The sequence below is a fragment of the Cucumis sativus genome, chromosome 5 (assembly GCF_000004075.3).
Source record: "Cucumis sativus cultivar 9930 chromosome 5, Cucumber_9930_V3, whole genome shotgun sequence".
NCBI lineage: Eukaryota > Viridiplantae > Streptophyta > Magnoliopsida > Cucurbitales > Cucurbitaceae > Cucumis > Cucumis sativus.
In genome coordinates, this window is record NC_026659.2 from 21,244,026 (window position 1) to 21,261,954 (window position 17,929).

General features: G+C 32.5%; 1 protein-coding gene across 9 annotated transcripts; it reads right to left on the reverse strand.

The window, feature by feature from the left end:
• Positions 1–5,053: 5,053 nt before the first annotated feature.
• LOC101204083 lies at positions 5,054–12,709 on the reverse strand. 9 transcript variants are annotated; one of them, XR_004217068.1, is made up of 6 exons: positions 11,656–12,634; positions 9,661–11,552; positions 7,935–9,558; positions 7,676–7,800; positions 6,559–7,394; positions 6,118–6,475 (listed from the first exon to the last, which is right to left on the reverse strand). XR_004217068.1 is itself a non-coding variant. In XM_031886403.1 (3 exons), exons 1-3 carry the CDS (start codon positions 11,677–11,679, stop codon positions 8,409–8,411), a joined length of 3,066 nt encoding a protein of 1,021 aa, XP_031742263.1. In that variant the 5' UTR covers positions 11,680–12,634; the 3' UTR covers positions 6,118–8,408. The 9 variants fall into 9 exon arrangements, 1 of the variants encoding a protein (XP_031742263.1); XR_004217070.1 differs by adding an exon at positions 5,054–5,388 and having other exon boundaries at positions 6,349–6,475; positions 6,559–9,558; XR_004217066.1 differs by having other exon boundaries at positions 6,559–9,558; positions 11,656–11,752; positions 12,577–12,709.
• Positions 12,710–17,929: the final 5,220 nt, after the last annotated feature.

A 17,929-nucleotide genomic window follows, 5' to 3' on the forward strand; every position in this document is an offset into this window, starting at 1 on the left:
CCTAAACCAGTAGGTCCTTGAGCGGATCCAATGTTAGCTCCAAGAAGTTGGTCTCGCTAGGCATCCCACTTGATCTTTTATCAAGACTATTCCATTACATGAACAAAGATTCCATTATCACAGGAAAGACTCATTCATTGATTGGCCAATACTTTGTGTTTTTTTTCTTAAAAAAAAAAACTAAAACATAAGTGCAAACTTAAATACCTTCTACTTTATTAGGTAGAATAACTTCAAAAAAAAAATAATGATCCATTTTTTTCTTTTTTCTTTTTTATTTTAAAAGATAATTTGTGAATACTTATTTTGATAACTTACATCAGGAAAGTTTGAGAAAAGATCTTACATGAAAATATGCTCAATTGCAAAATGACCAAGATATAAATTACGTTTGTGTGTGGATTTTATTTGAAAGTAACAAAATGAGGGATATATAGAATGAAAAAGCATCTTGTTGGTGGTTATAGAAATGTCACAGTCTGTAAAAAATGTTCGGATTATGTGAAAGAAGAAATTAAAGAGTACATGTCCAAGAAAAAAGAAATAAGAACAAAGAAATCTGATTGTGGACATTGATGTAGAAGGTTACGGTATTGATGATGAAGATGAAGAGAGTGTTAGTGTAAACAACAGAGTAACACCAAGTGGCTTGAGCCTGAAGAAACCAAGACAAAAGAGTCCAATGGATGCATTTTTTACTTCCAACTCAGAAACTGTGATTCAAAATAGAAAGGACAAAGGAAAACAAACTTCATTGAATGTGGCATACAAGAAGGAAATGAGGGAGCACACCATCAAATGAATTTCTCAATGGTTTTATAATGCAGGAGTGCCTTTGAATGCTTGCACATATGATAGTTTTGCCCCTATGATTGAGTCAATTGGGCAATTCGGTCTTGGATTGAAACCACCATCTTATCATGAGTTAAGAGTTCCATGTTTGAAGAAGGAATTAGAAGCAACAAATGAGTTGAGGAGTAGTCATAACACATAGTGGGCCAAGGTTGGATGCACTGTTATGACTGATGGATGGATCGGTAGAAGAAATAGGACATTAATTAAACTTTTCGTTAACAGTCCTAAAGGCACCATGTTTATTGAGTCCATCGATGCTTCATCTAATGTGAAAGATGGAAAGAAGATGTTCGAGTTACTTGACAATTTTGTAGACCTAATTGGAGAAGCGAATTTTGTACAAGTAGTTATGGATAGTGCCTCAACAAATGTGATGGCAGGTAAGAATGTAGACTAACAAGTTATAACTTTAATTTGTTAGATTTAGTCGAGTTCTACGCTAAATGTGTACTTATTTTCTTTGTTGATAGGGAAATTGTTAGAAGCAAAGCGACCACAGTTAATATGGTCTCCATGTGCTGCTCATTGCTTAGATTTGATGTTGGAGGATATATACAAGATCTCTAATATATTCATAAAGCATTGATAAGAGGCATGAAGATTAGCAACTTCATATATGTGCGTCCTAGATTGTTAATTGGAATGTGTTTGAACATGTTACCTTTTCTCTCCTTAAGTACATTGAGAATGAGAATCAAAATTTGTTGATTCACTGACAATGAAACTTTCTAATTTTGCAGCTTCATAGCAAGAAACGAAATAGGCTTGCTCAAAGTTGTTTGAATGATATAGTGTTTCATCAAATACAACATAGCATTAAAACGTCGATACAACCTACGAGATATTGTCGATCCTATCTCCTTGAAAGATATTGATGATAGTAATGAATGGTTGATTGGAAGATTGGATGACGATTCTGAGGAGAAGGATGAGTTGATATTTGACAATGATTCTTTAACGTAGGGTGATGTTTCAAGAGCTGTCGGAGCAAAAGAACCATCATTCTATTCTAAAGCTAGTACCTCAATAGCAAAGACTAATGTTTCATGTTCATCCTCGTCTACCACACAACCCAAACAAGTGAATTTGGATGACTTCGATTTGGAAGAAGAAATACTGATGACTATAAGTCTACCAAAAGAGTGAATGAAGACGAGGATCAATTTAGTGATGATGAGTTTGATCTTTAGGGATGAACTTTTATTTTGATTATTGACTTGTTGAATACCGAGTAGTTTTCTTTTGTGTTTTGTTTTTTAGGTAGAAAACTAATTTTATAATATTTTATACATTAGAGTTAAGTCTCAATTTCACCTTGGTTATATACTTATATTTTATACATTGTTGCTCTACTATGTGTGTATATATATATTCTTCATTTTATATATAGGACACCTTATAAATAAAAGCTTGCGCCTTTTTGTTCGTCTTGCGCCTAGGCTTCATAGGACCATTGCACCTTAGTGCGCCTTGAGCCTTTATAGTCAAGAGTACAAAGTATTTGATATTTATGCTTTGAGTGATAGTTATTAAACTTATAATTTAATCCACTGTATTTGTTAAGAGATAAAGACATTTTTTTACATAGTTTAAATCAATATCTGTTGTATCTACTAGGCAAAATACTAATAGTTTAGAAATCTTACCTTCAATCTCAAACTAAACGACGAATGACAAAACGAATAGTGGACTGTTGTTTTGTAGCTGTTGTTTTGTAGAAGGCAATCGAACAATTACAGTGACAAAACACAATTCTGACGAACAAATGAAAGCCTGACAACAAATTATTGTTTATAAGATGGCAAAAGACTGAACGAGACGGTGTTGAACGAACAATGAATGACAGACACGATTGAATGGAGGTTTTTTGGACAGTGTACCACCACTTCAATGAATAGCTTCTTCAACTAACACTCATGCAAACCGAAATTTTTTTCGTTTGGACGTCAACAAACCATCGATTCCAACGAGCCCCTGCAAATTGTGTTATTTGTCTACATCGAACGCTTCTTTGTCTTGGTTCAAGCTTGAAAACAAATATTAGGGAGAAATGGAAAGGTTTCACGTGTGAAAAAGTAAAGAGAGAATAATGGAGGAGTTTATTAGATTGATTTGATTTTTGGCATTTCATTAATTGATTGCCTTGATATTTGGTTTGATGAGTGCATTCGGGGGCTTTCAATTTTTGTGTGGTGATTCATATCATTCAATTAAAACTTATTTTTAGATTGGATAGAGTTAGTTTTAGCATTCTATATTTTTCGTTTTTAAAATATTTTTTTATTTTGCTATCTATACGAGAGACAGTTTTAAAAATAAAAAAATTAATTAAAATATTTACAAACTATAACAAAATCTACCGTTATATAATTTGCTATAGATAATAAATATTTTGACAAATTTGAAAACTCAATTTGATATTTATTTTGTTATTTTCCCAAAATAAAGTTAATAATTATTTATCTTGTCTCCTCTTGTATGAATATCTTTAAAAGCCCAAAATAGGTTCAGATGGTATTTTAACCAGAATTAGATTATACAAGCAAAGTTCATTTTAGTATTACTTTAGTCCAAATATATGCAACCAAGTGAAAACAATAGATATAGCATAGATAGAAGAGAAAAGAAACGCCACGTGGTCAAAGAATAGCATACCTTGGGCCCTTTGTGCTTCTCCGTGCTCAAGAAATAACTATCAAATTCCATAGTACTTCAATGGATACATTATTTGTATTAAAAGAACAACATTTATAACAATTTTGAAAATAGTTGCAAAGTATTTGTGGAGATTAAAAAGGAAACAATCCCACTTGATATACTTCACTTCACAATTGAACTTGCCTGCCAAGATCACAACAAAATCCTAACTTTTTAGAGAAAAAACAAAAAAAATCGAAACTTTTTAGAGAAAAAATTTCATAGTGGTTCAGTCAGCACTTGAGAAGCATACTTTTCAACAATTGTGTTGATGATATATATTTAAATTTGTCTTCAACCACTAACTTAAATTTTTGAGTGAATCAATTATTTAATAAAGGTCCTGTGTCCAAGCCTCTGCATTGTCGTTTCCTCCCCAATTAAAATCAATTTCCACCTAATGGGCCTTTCAAATACTCCAAGTCCACAAGTGAGTGGATGTTGGTGATATATATTTAAATTTGCTTTCAACCACTATCTTAAGCTTTTGAGTGAAGCAGTGGTTTAATAAATTGCAATTGTGAAATAAAACAAAAAATAACGAACAAAACGTCCACCTTTGCACCATAAAATGTCACCTCCAAAACATCTAGTTAAACTAACAGAATGGCCTGTGTAAAGCAAATCTCCTCTCCCTTGACTCAGTCTCTCTCCCTGAAAGCTACCTTCTCTTCCATGTACTTGGGTCATTCTCTGCACAAAATCTAAAAGGCCTAGAATTATCCTCCCCATTGTTTCAAAATCTCTCACCATCAGAATCACCAAATGAATTCTAAATATCCAGCGAGCTCAGGATCTTATGGTGATTTAGAAACAATTCTGGGAAAAGTTCTCTTTGAAATAAGAACTTCCTTCATCCATGCATCTATCTGGATTAAAAGCTCTAGGCATTCCGTAAACCATTATTTCCACCTTGTACACTAGTCCATGTCTTCTTCCAGTTGACTTGCTCCTTAAGTGATATAACTGACCTGACAAGACTAAATTTCGTGTTACAAGGAGTTGAATAACCCGATGCTTGATTAAGATTCATTATCAAGACTATTTCTAGTGCCTACATTGATATTGTTCGCATCATCACCATTTACAGGCTCCTTTACAGTCGGCAAAGTTAGATCCCTATTCTCTATTCTGCACTACATCTACTACTACAGCATTCTCCAACTCACCCTGAGAAATATAGGAATCAGTTCCCCCTCAACAATTTTACCAGCGGTGTCCTGGCCCTCAAAGTTGTCCTTTTTTATCATACCAAGACAATTGGCTTTTTCCTGCCGCCTTCTCACTCTAATAGTATTCTCTAGTGCATGTAATTCTTTCACACAAAGATCTTCAATTTCTTCATGATTTCTTATTTAGTTGAAGTTCGAATATCGTTTTCACTTCTATAATCCATGTTTTCTTATTTAGTTTCCTGTTCCAGAGGGACCTCTAAAGCAAAAAAAATTATGATCCAGCGATCCAACAGATTGATCTTTTTGTCACTACAACCAGCATGATCTCAAGGCTCAATTTTTCTTTTCTCATATACATGGACCTCTATTTCAGTTTCCTGCATTGTTTCCTGAACCTCCCTATCTTCATGGATAGTTTTCTTCTACATTGTTATCATTACAATCAACAGCCTCAAAGAAATATAAGGGTCTTATTCAAGCATAGGCTTCCAATAAGATGAAGCAAGACTTGATACAAGCATATCCTCCCAAACTGAGTTCTTGAAACTTGACTCCTGCTGTTCCAAGCTCTGGACAGATGATGAATCAGTATCAGACTTTCCTTTCTTCTCGTCAGAAACACTGTCTTGGTTTTTGTTTGACAATGCAGAACTACTTGTGCCTGCACTAGAACTTGAAACAATTGTCACAGATAGAATCTGACTGCTATGTCTTTATTAAATTTACACTGATTAAAAGATACATCTCTATAGGTGGAGATGGCCGCTCAGCCTTCAATAAATTTCCATCTGAACGAAATGAGATATATGTTTAGATGAAGATGGAGCAAACTGCACTACCGGAAATCTCCTTTTCTTGATATGAGGATTTGTATCATAACCACTAGCTAACAACCCAACGCACTTAAAACCAACCAACATAGTGCCAAAAGAACATTGACCGATAATAACTATAACCATATAAGAAGAAACTTGCACGACCTTCAAAATCCAGAAAACATCAAAGAAGTCGCTTTCTGAAACGGTCATTATTTCAAGACCTCAGGGGCTCAACAAAGTTTCTTGGTCTTTAATCAATTTAATCCAACAACACCAAATTCTCACTAACCTCTGTGATGTCACTTACGCAAATTCTACAACATAAGGATACTAGCCAATTAAAGTGAAGCAAATCAAGGACTTCTGCCTTCATTCCACCAAAACAGAATAAACATCCAACCAACCAGCTAGAAGTAGAAAAAACTACTGGTTGGGAAAAAAAAATGCATAAAACCAGACTACTTTCATAATATAAGTAGTGGAAAAAATGAAGGTTTGGCTCCGAGATTCCTGAGTTTTCAAATTAATTACCCTGTTTTCAACTTCTTCTTTTTTTAAGGAAAATTTGTTCCTAGTCCCAATTGATTTCGAGCAATTATCCATAACTCTTAAGAGACAAAACTAAAAGTTCAAAGTGTAGGAATCAAAATGAAAGTTGAATCACTTGAGAAGCAAGATCAGCTCATTCTCAATTCAAACTGCTTCCATAGAAAATAGGGCAAAATTTCAAATCTGCAGAATCAAGAGAAAACAAAAATGTACAGTGCAAACAAATCCAGTTCCAGAAGTAAAAGGCCGCTCACCATGACTAGAGATCTTCCCATTCACGGAGTTCATGAACAGATTTGAGAGAAATGATTGTGAGGAGAACAACTCTTAGATCTGGAACAGAGCTTAACTGTGTTGGAAGGAGCATGAAGATCGACGAACCTGAAACAGAGCTCAATGTCTCAGATCTACTTAGCTTAACCCAAAACGAAGCTCGAAGGACCTAAAATGAATCTGAAACGAACCTTGGCAACACTAGATTGAGTCAATGTCTCAGTTCTGCAAGACAATAGTAAATGTGACATATTCATAATTCTAGGTAAACATAATCAAAAGCATCCACATACATTTGTGGTTGTGACTCGTTACAATTGATCTATCAATGAACTCCAATTACCGATGACACTAATATTCTTTCTTTATGTTGCTGTTGGTTCCCTTTCCTGTTTGTGACTCAGTCTTTGATGCAGTCAGGAGGATTAAGATACCCAAAGAAAGTTGGGTTCATCACCTGGCTGGTTCTACTTGGTCATATGAACATTTTTGATAGGCTTACTGGAAAATGGCCCCATTAATAGGTCCTTTCTGTTGTATTCTCTGTCAGGAGGTAGAGGAAAACCTAGATCACCTTCTTTGGGGATGTCAATGTGCAATGTCTGTGTGGATTTGTTTCATGCAAAAGTTTGGCGTTCTAATTATCACCAGAGGGGTATTCGGGCAATGATCAGGGAGTTCGTCCTCCATTTGCTTTCCAGAGAGAGGCTGTTTGTTGTGTTTTCCGAGATGTGCTGTGTTGTGGGACATTTGGGGGGAGAGAAGCAATAGGATTTTTAGAGGTTTGGATAACCACCCTAGTAGGTTTGGTTATTAGTGAGGCTTCGGGTTTCACTTTGGGCTTGAACTCAAAACCTTTGTATAACTACTCACTAGATAATATTTTGCTTAGATGGAACCCTTTCTTTAGGAGGTCGCTTGGGTGGGCTTGTGTTTTCGTATACCCTGTATTCTTTCATTTTTTTCCCAGTGAAAGTTGTTGATTTTATCGATATATATACATCCATTATGGATTGGTAAACATGGCCTGCAATGGTATTAAAAAATGAGATTAAAAAAGGTTAAACAAAAACAATCAATTTTCAAAATTATAAGGACCTATGTAATATACGCACATATATATACAAAAATATAACAAAACAAATAGAAATCATTAATTTATTTTATTCAAATAAAAAAAAGAGAAAGAAAGAAACCCATTAACTTAAAGAATGTAAAAAAAATACAAAAAGAAAAAGCAGCAATATAAGGTCCAAACGGTGATAGCAAGCACAGAGGGGTGAGTTTATCCTCAAGCTCATGTGTCACCTTCCATGGGGGCCATTCCATCTCCTCACTGCAATTCCCCAACTCTCTCACATTTCCTTCCAATTCAAAGCCTCAGAAGCCAAAGCCTCTAACCTTCGTGACAAGAGCAGATCCAAAATCTCCTACTGCCGATTCAGAACTGGGTTAGCGGGCAACGATTTCGAGGACCAACTGACCAAGGTCCAACTTCAGTACTGAAGTAGAACAGTAACAGAAGGCATAGAAGAGTAGAATGTAACTTGGTCCAAGAAAAGAATACCTTAGAGATATCCTCCCCTTGCGCTTCAACGATCTAGAAATGGCTATCAAATTCAATAGTAAATCAGTGAATACATTGGTATTAAAAGAACAAATTAATAACACTTGTTAAAAGAATTGCAAACCATTTGTGGAGATTAGAAAGGGAAACAACCCCACTTGATCTACTTCCCTTCTCAACTGAATTTCTCTATCAGAATAATAAGTAAGATTCTAACGTTTTAGAGAACAAAATTTCCATAGTGGTTTAGTCAGTTTGAAGTCACAATAGCACTTGAGAGGTATACTTTCTGCATAGAAATGGAATTTTTTTACAGTTGCAATTATGAAATAAAACAAAGGAGAACAAAAAGTGGCCCCCTTTGCACCATAAAATATCACCTACAAAACCTCAAAATTAAACTAACAGAATGGCCTAGTCTAAAGCATTCTCCACTCCCTTGGTAGAGATCCTTAACTCAGTCTTTCTCCCTGACTACCTTCTCTTCCATGAAATTCTTGGGTCATCCTCTGCACAAAACCTAAATGGCCTAGAACAATCCTCCCCCTTGTTTCGGTATCTCTCACCATCAGAATCACGAAATCCATGCTTAAAAGAATGAAGAGGTTCATGTCTCTCATTAAATCTTCTTTCATCGTCATCTGGTTCGCCACCATTGTACCCAGTCAATTGACCCAAACGTACAGGACCATAAAAAAGTCCATCATTCTCGATCCTTCCTCGAGGATCTATAGCATCGTAGCTTCTGTTTCTAAGTGGTAATCTTTTAGTTTGATTCCTGTTAGGGATAAAAGGCCTCATATGGCCATGGTCAGGTGCAGGACCCACATCTCTCAATTCATCAGGTGGTGAAAGGTAACGGAATCCTTGTCTTTGGCCTGGCATATATCCACGTATAGAACGCTGATCAGGAGATCTCATCCTGTCTGTCATATAATTTGGAGATCTTCGATGTGTCATGTTGGGACGTTCACAAAACCTATCAGATCTTTTTGAAGAGAACCATTGGCTGGGAGAACGAGCTCGGGATCTTACTGGAGATTTAGAATCAATTTTGGGAAAAGTTTTTCTTTGGAATGAGAAGTTCCTTCTTTCTCGAAAAAAAGGTCTGTCTACATCATATGGAGGTTGAGGTCGTGGATACATCTCATCCACTGTGTCATCAGCAAAATTCCTAGTGAACTTTTCACCATGTTGTCTATCAAAAGAGCCACCTTCATCCATGCATCTACCTGGACTAAAATCTCTAGGCATTCTGTTTACCATTTTTCCACCTCGTACACTGTGCCCATGTCTTCTTCCAGGTGACTTCCTCCTTGAGGGCCCATGGAAAAAAAAAGGTTCCTCATCCTCTACCAATTCTCGACCACGACGGTTAGCGCCACCAAATGGACCATCAGGTATAATCTTATATCGGTTTTGATCAAGACCAGTAACATGGTAATCTATCTGTTGTTCACTGTATGTTTCAGGAGAAAAGTTGGGACCAAAATCCCATTCCTCGGATCGGTTGTCCAACCTATTAGTATTTCTCCCTCGTCTATGACTAAAACCCATCAACGGTGGTGGACCCTGGCGTTTGTCTATAGAAATTTTCTTGGAAATATTACTGTACACGTCATCTCTAGCAAAAAGAGAAAAAGACAAGATAAACATAGACATAAGAGCAGTTAAAACAAGTTTAGAAAGAAAAATGAATAGAAGAAATCAAGTAACTGATAATCACCTTTCTTGAGGTTTCATATTTGCTCGTTCAACTACCATGTTGGGTACAAACTCTCTATCCTTATGTGATAAAACCGGCTTAGCAAAATTAGATTTTGCCTTACAAGGAGTTGAATCAGTAGATGTTCGATTAAAATTAATTATCCGACTATTTCTAGTGCCTCCATTGATATCCTTTGCATTATCTTCGTTTACAGATTCCTTTACAGTAGGCAAAGTTAGATCCCTATTCTGCACTACATCTACTGCTACAGCATTCTCCACCTCATTCTGAGAAAATGTAGGAACCGGTTCCTCATTTAGGATTTTGTCAGCAGTGCCCTGTCCCTCAAAGTTGCCCTTTTTATCATATTGAGATAATTGGCTTCTTTCTGTGGCCTTCGCAGATATGTTTACATCCTCACCAATAGCATTCTCTACAGCATGCAATTCTTTCACACAAAGATCTTCATTTTCTTGCTCATAAGAATTACTTTTAGTTGTGGTCTGAACTTCATCTTCATCTTCACTTCTATAATCCAGATTTTCTAATTTTGTTTCCTGTTTCTTAGGGCCTAAAGTAAAAAATTCATGATCCAGCAATCCAACAGAATTGATCTTTTTGTCGTTACAACCAGCATGATCCAAAGGCTCAATTTCTCTTTTCTCATATACATGGACCTCTACTTCAGTTTCCTGCATTGTTTCCCGGACCTCCCCATCTTCATAGTCTTCTTCTACATTATTATCATTATCATCATTATCATTATCATCATTATCATCATTATCATCAACAGTCTCAGCTATATCCCAGTTGCCATCTGATTCATATTCAGAAATGTAAGGGTCTTCATCAAGCACAGACTTCAGATAAGATGAATCAAGACTTAAATGAAGATGCTCTTTTGTAGAGTCACCTTTATCTTCATTATCTAAAAGGGTTTGTTTTCCACATGGACTGTCACTTTCAACCATTTCAGATGAGCAAGAATAAGTTTCAATAGTTGTATTTGTCCGAGTGGCCGATATCTGCACTACAGGAGCATCACCACTAGTACAACCCTCCCATGATTCCATTGAAGTATTTAGATCCCATTTTTCCCTGTTCGACTGCAAAAAAGAACCATCACAATCAAACCCTACGTTACCTTTGACACATTGGGTGCTACTTCCCTGCTTGTTTAAAGCGAAGTTTAGTAACACAGGTTCCATAGAATTCTGCTTCAGGAAATTCAAATCACTCTTTTCAGAAACTAGTTTCAGATCCATATGTCCCTTCAAACCTACCAATACTCCAGCTCCTCCAAGTTGACAAATTGGAGGGCTGCAATTTTCTTCAGGCATTTTTACATCAATTTCTTCCTCTTTGTTACCAGCAAAATGATCAGAGTCAAGGCTAGTTGACAACAACTTCAACCCCGCACAGATCACTGGTGATGCATGATCGGTATGTTCTACAGTTACCAATGACTTACCTTCACATTCAACAAAACCATCAGTACAAGCATGTCTTCCCAAACTGGGTTCTTGAAACTTGACTCCTGCTGCTCCAATATTGCTTTGGACTATATCCACGCAGCATGAATCCGTATCAGATTTTCCTTTCTTCTCTTCAGAAACACTGTCCTGGTTATTGTTCGACAATGCACAACTTGTAACCACACTAGAACTTGAAACTGTTGTCACAGATAGAATCGGCTCCTCACTCTTTATTAAATTTTCATTGTGATTAAAGGAAGATACATCTTTAGGTGGAGATGGCTGCTCCACCTTCAATAAATTTCCATCTGAATGGAATGAAGATATATCTTTAGATGGTGATGGAGTTAATTGCACTCCCGGAAATCTCCTTTTCTTGATAGGAATATTTGCCTCATAATCACTAGCTGACAGCCCAATGCGCTTAAAACCAACCTGCATAGTGCCAATAAAACATTTACTGACTAATTATAACCATTAAGAAGAAAGTTGCAAGATCTTCAATATCCAGAGAACATCAAAGAAGAATATTAAGCACCTCTTCACTTTCTGCAATGGTCATTATTCCAAAACCTAAGAGGCTCAACACAATTTCTTGGTCTTTTATCAGTCTAATCCAACACCAAACTCTAATTCTGCACCGTACGGATACTAACACATTAGTAATCTTCAAAAAGATTTAATATGCAAGATAGCAGACGACAGACGTGTCATAATAACCAATTAATCTGCAAGCAAAAACTAAAGAAATCAGCCATGCAGCACGGTTCCATGGCGAAAATATCATAAAACCAGCATCCAAATCTTAAATCCCGCATGCCCATCCTAACATATTAGAAGTTCTTATGTTTAAACTTTAAGCACAAGAGTCCAGACGTTCCACGCGTCGAGACAATGAACCCTACATGAAACTCCAGCAGAGAACTTTAGGGCATAACGGTATTAAGTCGAAGAGCAACTAAACACAATCTGATATCCAGGCCAAAACTTGTCAATTCATCCCATAAAATGGACAAAGAAGACAAAATTGATGATAAAAATAAAAGAAGCATAAACCCCCATGTAGGCAAAATGGACAAAGAAGACAAAATTGATGATAAAAATAAAAGAAGCATAAACCCCCTTGTAGGCAAACATATTCCAGATATAACCAACCAAAATCACTTGAGATGGAAATGGGTTAAATTGGTAGGAGAGATTCCAGTATTTGAACAACTGATGTACAACCCAACAAGTGAAACTTCAACAAAACTTGGGTCTGCCTCGAAAGAAAGATAGTCAGCTGATTCAAAGAAATTGGTGATCCTAAAGATAGAGATGCGAGGAGTGAGGAAGCGCAGATCTAATAGGTGGTTGAATTGCGGATGATACGGGGAGAGAGTAAGAGTGGAAGAATGAAAACAGAGATTCGGAATCTGTAGGAGGAAGGGAGATAGAAGCAACGAAATAGATAGATTACCTTTGGGGGAGATGGAGAGTTTTCCGCTGAAGAATAGCTTAGGGCTTTTCCTTTCTTTCGTTGTTTAATCAATATATATATATATATAGAATTTGGAGTTGGAGGTTCCAACATAACAGCCTACAATAATTGAAAATAGAGTCTCAATATAAAAACTACATTTTGAAAAGCAAACGTATATTATAAATAATATTAATATAAATAGATGTTGCCCTTAGTTTTCACCAAACATCACCTCTTACTACTCATCTAATCCAACTTGTCAAGTTGCTTATAAACCCTTGGGGCTGTTGGAAATAGATGTTGAGTTATTTAGAGTTAGTTTTATCTAATTCACGATAATATGAGTTTGGAGAAGCCTTATAAAGTGGTTATGATAAGATTATTTGAGAGAAGGGTTACATAGGTAGTGTTATAAAATTTATTTTTTATACATTTCTTTTAATTCCTATTCTAAATTCAATACACAAAATTTATCTATTTAATTTATCAAATCGTCATATTATTATTTTGAAAGGCTAATTTTAGAGTAGGCTTCAACTTCTTTTAAATATTATTACTATTTTATTTTAATTTGTTTAATATATTTTTTAATAACATATTTATACTTGTTTTTCTAAATAGAAAATGAGAAAAAGATATGTATAATTTTGGTTAAGAAATAATTAAATTAAATTAGAAAAGATGAATTTAATAGAAAAAATTGAAAATTGAAGATTGAGATATTTAATAAATAAATATATATATATATAGATGAAGAAAAAGGAAAAGAAAATATTGATTTAGTTAAGTTTTTTAAATTTTGTTTGTAATCAAACTAATTTTTGTTTTTTTTCCTTTGCCATAAACACTAATTTTTTTTATTCAATTAGCAATGTGTATTGGTTTACTATTGTTATTAGTAGTAACATCAATTTTTTTAATTATTATTATTACTATTTTCATTTGTTTAATATGTTTTTTAATAACCTACTTTGTTAATATATGAGTTTTTTTAAAAAAAATTCAAAATTAAAAAAATAATATAGGTATAATTTTGATTAGAAAATAATTAAATTAAATTAGAAAAAATGAATTTAATAAAAAAATTGAAGATTGTGATATTTAAATATATATAAAGAAAAAACGAAAAATATAGGCATGGAAAGAGGAAGGTGAAGCAAATCGAAAAAAAACCAGAATTATAAATTTGATTAATTAATTATGAGATTTTTTAAAAATAGAAAAAAAAAAAGGTTGATAAACACTTATTTTCTATGAATAGTAAAGACTTTGTATATTTTCTTAATTATTATTAGAATCTAAGTAGTGAAGGTTATATGAGTAATTACATTTTGGAAATAAAAGAAAATGAATCCCACACGTGTCTCATGCGTTCTACTATCATTTGAATTTCAAACCAATTAATACTTTTAAGAACAAAGGTTTTCCAAAATACCTTCAAATTCATAATTTATATGTTTCTTTTCAATCCAAAATACATACCTTTACTTGCTTTTCAAGATATTAAACAATCTTGGTAGGATATACAAAAATCTAACAAAGCCACGACTTACATTTCTAAACACTCTTCGAGTCTTCAATTAATACTATTTAACAACAAAGGTCTTCCCTTTTTACAAGAAGGAAGAACTTCCAAACAAGAAGAAAGAGATCTTCTAAAGATTTTCGCTTAAAAGATCTTTCCTATTAAGATCGTTCAACTTAAAGTATCTTCTGATAATAACTTGTGACGTAAATAGACATCAACAATGATATTTTCCCTAAATACTCTTTTTTTGTCAAAAGTATAATATATGGTTATATCAAATTAAACTCCTAACTTTCACAAGTGTATTGATTTGAACTTTATGTCACCACGTGTCCAAGACAACACAGGGTGGTCGTCGTCCTCAAAATAGTTAGATTTAAAATAAAATAGGAGTCGTCACATATTCTTTTTACATTGTGATTGAACACTGAAATAAAGTAAATAATATTTAAAAAAAATCATTAAAAAAAATTGTGCGAAAATTAGAGTTGAGTTCGAGAGTCATCTATGTGTGAGGAAGGTGTTAGCACCCCACAACACATGTTTAGAAAACTGTGGCCAAATTTCAAATATTGAATTGAAATTATTCTTTATTTTTTTTTTAGAAAACAATGTCTTATTTTACCCTTTATTACTCCAATATTTGAAGTAACGATCTCATAAAATAATTGAAAAACATTTCATGACTTTATATTGAAGAAAATTTTCTCACCGTCAAAAAAGTGAGCAATTAGTACACAATTTCTCAAAATCGAGGGTAGGAATAGCCTTCTAATAAAAGATTTTTTTAAAAAGTTATTAATTAAAATAATTTTTTCTTGACATCAAATGTGATCCTCGTCTCAAGAGTTCTAGAAAAAGGGACTCCCAAATTTTATAGATTAAGAAACCTTGTGAAATCATAGGTTGAATTTTGCACATTTGAAAAAACAAAAAAAAAATGTTATAACTTAAAATAAAAGTTCTCTAAATTATTAAAAAAAAAGAGTCCGTTTAAATTGGAAGAATTTTAAAACATTGAAGAATTTTAAATAAAACACAAAATGGTGTTGAATAAGAAAATGAGATAAGTAAAACAAATGGTCAAACAAATATAAAATAACATAACGAGATTTTAACAAAAACATATTTGAGATCCATCTTCGACTTTCGAAGAATAGATTTCCTTACTTCAAGAATTCTAAAAAATCAAACTCTTGTCTAAAAATTAATTGAAAATATTATATAAAAAATTAAACAACTATTAACAAAAAAATATATTAAATGAGTCATAGAAATACACAAATGAATCATTAAATGTTTAAAGTGACGCACTTATAAAAGTTTAAAATTTAATTTGATATAATTGGTAGTTTGAGGTTTAAATTTATACGACCCCAAAATTAAGAGCTTAAATGGTTATTGAATTATAAATTTTGAAGACAATAAGTTGGAGTTAATAATCTTCTCTGTTGGGTGCAAAAGTTATAAAATAAAGTTCTTCCATAAATAAACAAAAAATTGAAAGAGAGAATGATAGAGTTTTTCTATAATCGTACAAACTTTGATAATGAACAATATTGTTGAGGTTGAAAAACACAAACTCATGAACTTGGTAAAACTCATGGACATCTAATAAAAAATGAATGTTCTCCTTGGCATGTTGATCAACCAAATAAGTATGAACGACGAAAATGTAATGTATTATGGTCTGTTGCAAGCATGTATTGTCAAAAAAAGCAATAAACTTGATGGTATTTCAAGTATATCACATCATAAGAGTCTAGATGCAAGTCAACTATTTCCTAAACAATACTAACAATCCAAAACTAGCCAGGACTAAAACTAGTAAGGACTCTTGAAAATAAATGAGATTGTGTTATCCAGTAAACAATAGATGATAATAGAGACTAACAACTGAGTAATTAAGTTTGAACTTGCAGGCTTTATGCCATGAGCTCAACGACCACATTAAGTTAGCATCGACGTAACATGAACAGAATTCCACTCCTATTCAATCTTGTTGTACAAGTTCAAACTTAAAGGTTAATTTTCTAAGTGTTTATAAACATTGTTTTGCACCAATACCCCTATTTACACACTTAGAAAGCCAACTAAAATACACCTTAAGTAACCCTATGTTTTGATGACCAGTTGAATCTTAGACCAATCCATGCAATTCTAAAACGTATAGTGTACTTAAAATTCGTTTTATCTTTGAACACTTTCAATGTTAAGATTTAAATAACGTGTTCAATTAATTGAAATAAAAAATGTCTCCGAGTCAAATTCCCACCCTAACAACCTCTAAAAATAATTACAAAATTTGAAATTAAAAAAAAAAGAAAGAATGAGGAAAAAAAATCAAAATTCAAAATTATAAGAACCAAAAACAGGATTTTTTTTAAAAATAATGTAAAATTTGAAACATATTTCAAAAATAGGGTAGATGCAAAACTATTTTCAAAAATAGGTGTTTTGAGGTGAAGTCGTGGACGGGGTACACGACTTCCATGCAGTGGCCCCCACATACTCTATTTTTTCCTTATTTTTATATTTATACTATACTGGGCCCCACATTTTTTAATTTTCTCATTATTTATATACGTGGGTCCCACACACTTCACTTTTTCTCATTATTTATATATACATACTCACATATAATATAATATATATATTATACATTCAAATTCTAAAAATATCTTTCTTTATTAAATTAATTTATTTTTTTATTTTTTTCTTTATATATATTTAAATATCACAATCTTCAATCTTCAATTTTTCTTATTAAATTCATTTTTCTAATTTAATTTAATTCTTTCTTAATCAAAATTATACATATATTTTTTTTCCAATTTTCAATTTTTTTAAAAAAATCTCATATATTAACAAAACATGTTATTAAAAATATATTAAACAAATTAAAAGAGTAATAATAATAATTGAGATAAGTTAAAATTACTAAAAAAAAATAATAATAATAACACTTGAAGCCACACACATTGATAATTGAATAAAAAGAAATTCATGTTTATGGTAAAAGGAAAAAAACAAGAATTGGTTCGATTACAAATTAAATTTAAAAACTTAATGGATAATTTTGAATTGCAAATTTATTGTTATTATTATTTTTAGAGTACGTTTCAACTTCTTTCAATTACTATTATTATTTTTATTTGTTTAATGTATTTTTTAATAACATATTTGGTTAATATATGTGTTTTTTTAAACAGAAAATTAGAAAAAGATATATATAATTTTGGTTAAGAAATAATTAAATTAAATTAGAAAAGATGAATTAATAAGAAAATTTGAAGATTGAGATATTAAATAAATAAATATATATATATATATATATAAATTATTATTATTATTATTACTCTTTTAATTTGTTTAATATATTTTTAATAACATATTTTGTTAAGATAGATTTTTTTAAAAAAATTGAAAATTGGAAAAAAATATATGTATAATTTTGATTAAGAAAGAATTAAATTAAATTAAAAAAATGAATTTAATAAGAAAAATTGAAGATTGAAGATTGTGATATTTAAATATATATAAAGAAAAAAATAAAAAAATAAATTAATTTAATAAAGAAAGATATTTTTAGAATTTGAATGTATAATATATATATTATATTATATTATATGTGAGTATGTATATATAAATAATGAGAAAAAATGAAGTGTGTGGGACCCACGTATATAAATAATGAGAAAATTAAAAAATGTGGGGCCCAGTATAGTATAAATATAAAAATAAGGAAAAAATAGAGTGTGTGGGGGCCACTGCATGGAAGTCGTGTACCCCGTCCACGACTTCACCTCAAAACACCTATTT